We start from the raw sequence: 3734 nt of genomic DNA, 5'->3' as shown, positions 1-3734 counted from the left end.
GAATAGACAGCCGAGGACCACGGTGCCGCTGAGGCTCACCGAGACGCACATGGTGGTGGTCTGTACCTGGAGACAGGGGTGGGCGTCAGGCGCTCCTGCCATCAGCCCTCTTCCCCAAGCAGGGCGGGATGAAGCCCTCGCTGTGACACCAACCAGCCCCCACTGGGCTGAGGCTGCTGCCTGCACCCCACGGGCACATCCCACCCCACGGGCACATCCCACCCAGGTCCTCTCCAGAAGCCCCTGACTGCAGCCAACCCCAGAGTCCTACAGGCCTGGCAAAACTGTGGCTGGGCACCTTACTGGGGGAGGTGGATGTGCTGCCATGTGCATCCCATGCTTCCCCATTGCCAGCATGGCTCAGCTCCCCAGGGACACTGGGGGAGGGAAGGTCTGGATGGGCTGGGGACTCTTGTGCCTTCGCATTGCGAGGCTGAAGGATGGCAATGGCAGCTCCATGGTTGGGTGAGCTCTCTGGAGGTCTCAGGACCATTTCCCACCCTCACTCTAGCAAACAGCCTGCCAAGGGGTTGGGGTGGTATCATCTCCCCAGCACTCACTGCCCCCTCAGGCAAGACCTTTCAGCCACACCTCACCCGGTCCCAAGAGGTAACCATTTCCAGGTCCATGACCAAAGAAAGACCCTTCCCCAGGCCCACTCATCTCCTCGCCACAAACCCTGTGGTGCCCAAATTCCCAGGACCACTCAGGTTGGGCCCTGTTAGAGGCCCCCCAAAGCTCCAGCCCTTACTCGGTAGTCACTGGAGGTCACATAGAAGATGGGCAGGAAGGCCAGCCAGATGATGCAGGTTGTGTACATGGTGAACCCAATGAACTTGGCCTCATTGAAGTTTTCGGGGCATTTCCGTGTCTTGAAGGCATAGACTGTGCAGAGGACAATCAAGAGGACGTTGTAGGTGAGCGAAATGAGCATGTTGGAATCGCGGTTGTTGCACTTGAGGGTGACGATGTACCTCTTATCAGGCTCTGTCTCCTTGCCTGTGCCAGGGGTCTCCACCAGCAGCCAGATGATGACAATGATCAGCTGGCAAGAGATGAGGGCCATGCAGATGACCACCTGTGATGTGGGGCTTATGAACCGGGGGCGCTGGACCCCTTCCTTCACCCCGCTGAAGATCCTGGCGATGCGGTTCGTTTTGGTCAAGAGAGCCGAATAGCAGACGGCGAACGATGTGCCCAGCCCCAGGCGCCGGAGTGTGCACACCTCCATGGAGGGCTTCGCGATGAAAATGAAGGTCATGCTGTAGCACATAAGGACTCCGGTCAGGAGAATGTAGCAGAGCTCCCGGCCGGAGGCCTTCACGATGGGGGTGTCATTGTTCTTCATGAAGACTCCAAAAACGAAGAGGGTGGAGATAAAACCCAGGCAAGAGATAGTGACGGGCCCAATGGCCCAGGCATCTTTCCAACGGATGTACTCTTGGGGCAACTCATAGCAGCCATTCAGAGTCTCATTGGGCCAGTAACCGAGGCCACAGTCCATGCAGGTGAACTCATCGAGCAGGTACTCGTAGGGCTGGCAGGGGATGCAGATCCAGCAGCATATGTCTCCAGGCTGCATGCTCTTTATCTCGTTCTTCTTACAGGGGTCGCTGCACTGGGACACGGGGATGGAGCTCTCGGCCCATGGGATGAGGCTGGTGTTGAGACTGAGGCCCTCAGCCCAGTAGCCCACCTTCTGGTATTGGTACCGCCCGTCCATGTGGTGGTAGTTGAAGATGTTGTAGCGCCCGATCCCATCACCGTAGCGGTCGAATCGAACTACACTCTCGGTGTCTGCTGGCCTGAAGGGAGCTGCAGAGAGAAGGGGAGAAGGTCACTGCTGTGGGGCGGGAGAGAGCCCACTCCTGGCATGGAGGCAGGGCTCCATCAAAGGGTCACATCCCACCACGGCCACAAGCAAGTGTCCAACCCATTCCCTGCCTTCATGCTCATACTGGCTGCCTATACCTGTGCTAGGAGCAGGAAAGCAACGGTGGAGAACCATCTCCCCAGGTGCCCAAGAACCAGGCAGCCTCCACGGCTCTCAGTGACGCCTGGGTAGCCAGGCCCAGCCCAAGTCACAGGGAAACAGACTTCTAATCCATCCCACACTATGTAGGTCAAGAGTCTCCCCCCTGTTTAATTTCTGAAATATGAATAAATCACGATGTTTGCAAGCGCCATCTCCAAAGACCCACATTCCTGGTCCACCCAGCTCTAGCGGGAGGGAGTTGGTGACCAGCTTCTCCACACTGGGGACAGAAGGCCTGGACTGCTGCCCAAGGGTGATGGTGGGTTGTTGGCATCCTGGGACAACCACAGCTCACAGCAGAGGGGTCCCTGGGTGTGGGCAGGCTGGAGGAACTGGAGGGTTTTGGGTCAAATCTGGGTGTCTCACCTCCTCCCTGCCCCTCCACCCATCCTTTCCTGGTTAGGCAGCCAAACCCCATCTCCATCTCTGGACTCACCATCAAAATTAACATTGAGGATAAAGTCCTTGTAGAACCTCTTGCCATTGACAGGCTTCATGGCGTCGCAGAGCTTGGTGGCGTTGGGACACAGCACCCGGTGCATGTTGTGGAGGGAGTGAGCCATGGCATAGACCGCGTTGACCACGAATGTGATCTTGGACTCAGGCTCAAACTTGCCTGTCTTGAGGGAGTACCGACTACAGTCCTGCGTGTGGAAGCTGCACTTGAATTTCTGCTCCCAAAACTCCCGAAACCAGGGATTTCGGCTGTTATTGTAGGGGTTGAGGTTACGGAAGTAGGCAGCAAACTCCTTAATGGGGTAGGCTGCTAGCTCAATGGTGATTGCTCCCTCTGCCACTGCTTCGCTCCCAGCCACCACGCTCTCCCGGGCTCCCCACCCGTCACTGGCCACCCACATGAAGGACACGTTGGCCCTCTGGGCAGCCGCCAGCAGCTCCCGGGCATCTTCGCTTCGGGTGAACAGCACAATCACTCTGGCGTTGGGCTTCTGCAGCAAAGCCCGGACCACCCCATCGTAGGTCTTCTTGTTCATGGAGCGCCCCACCTTCTCCGAGGTGGCGATGCAGATGTTGCGCATGCGAGCTTCTTGCTCAAAGGCCTCGATCCCTGTCTCCCCATAGTCGCCCTCTGAGGCCACAGTGGAGACATAGGTCCAGTTGAAAAAGCGGAGGATCTCGGCCATGGCTTTGGCTTGGTAGAAGTCCGGCGGGACAGTGCGGGCGAAGTAGTCATAGCGGGACTTATCGCTGAGCTTGGCGCTGGTGGAGGCGTAGCTGATCTGTGGGATCTGGAAGAGCCGCAGGAGGTTGGCCACCTGCGTGGAAGAGGAGAGGTGAGCATACAAAGAGTTGGCCCGGTGAGGGACGTTCCCACCGCAGGACCACTGCCCAACACCCAGTGTTTCCTGGTGCTTCCCAGCACAGCCGTGGGGCAACCCCCTGCCCACAGAGGGTCCCAGCTGGTGGCAGGCAGATGGACGGACGGATGGACAGCACATTCACATGGTTGCCTGAACCCTCAGATGTGCCCATGGTGTTTATTTTCTTCTTTAATATTTCATGCACTCCCCTCTGAAATTCAGGGCTGGAGCGGGGATAACCGGATTCATGGCAAAAGCAGAAACGCCCTCACAGGCAATCTGTGGGAGATGCTTGAGGGCAAAGAGAAAGCCGGGGTGCCTGACAGCCCTGCGGCACAAGGGAAAAAGGGCTCTGGGGGCCAGGAGCTGGGGCAGAGCCT

The 3734-nt window shown here is 58.0% G+C and overlaps 1 protein-coding gene across 1 annotated transcript; it reads right to left on the bottom strand.

Moving 5' to 3' along the window:
• Positions 1-5: 5 nt before the first annotated feature.
• LOC104469957 (metabotropic glutamate receptor 2-like) lies at positions 6-3433 on the bottom strand (the record flags this gene model as incomplete). Its single annotated transcript, XM_010084705.1, has 3 exons — positions 6-66; positions 752-1815; positions 2472-3433. Coding segments are annotated over 3 exons (2087 nt in total), but the record flags the coding sequence as incomplete, so codon positions are not given.
• Between the last annotated feature and the right edge of the window lie 301 nt (positions 3434-3734).

The sequence above is a fragment of the Pterocles gutturalis genome, unplaced genomic scaffold, assembly GCF_000699245.1.
Source record: "Pterocles gutturalis isolate BGI_N339 unplaced genomic scaffold, ASM69924v1 scaffold9035, whole genome shotgun sequence".
NCBI lineage: Eukaryota > Metazoa > Chordata > Aves > Pterocliformes > Pteroclidae > Pterocles > Pterocles gutturalis.
Note: the sequence above shows the minus strand (reverse complement) of the source record. Positions and strands in the feature narration are given on the sequence as shown.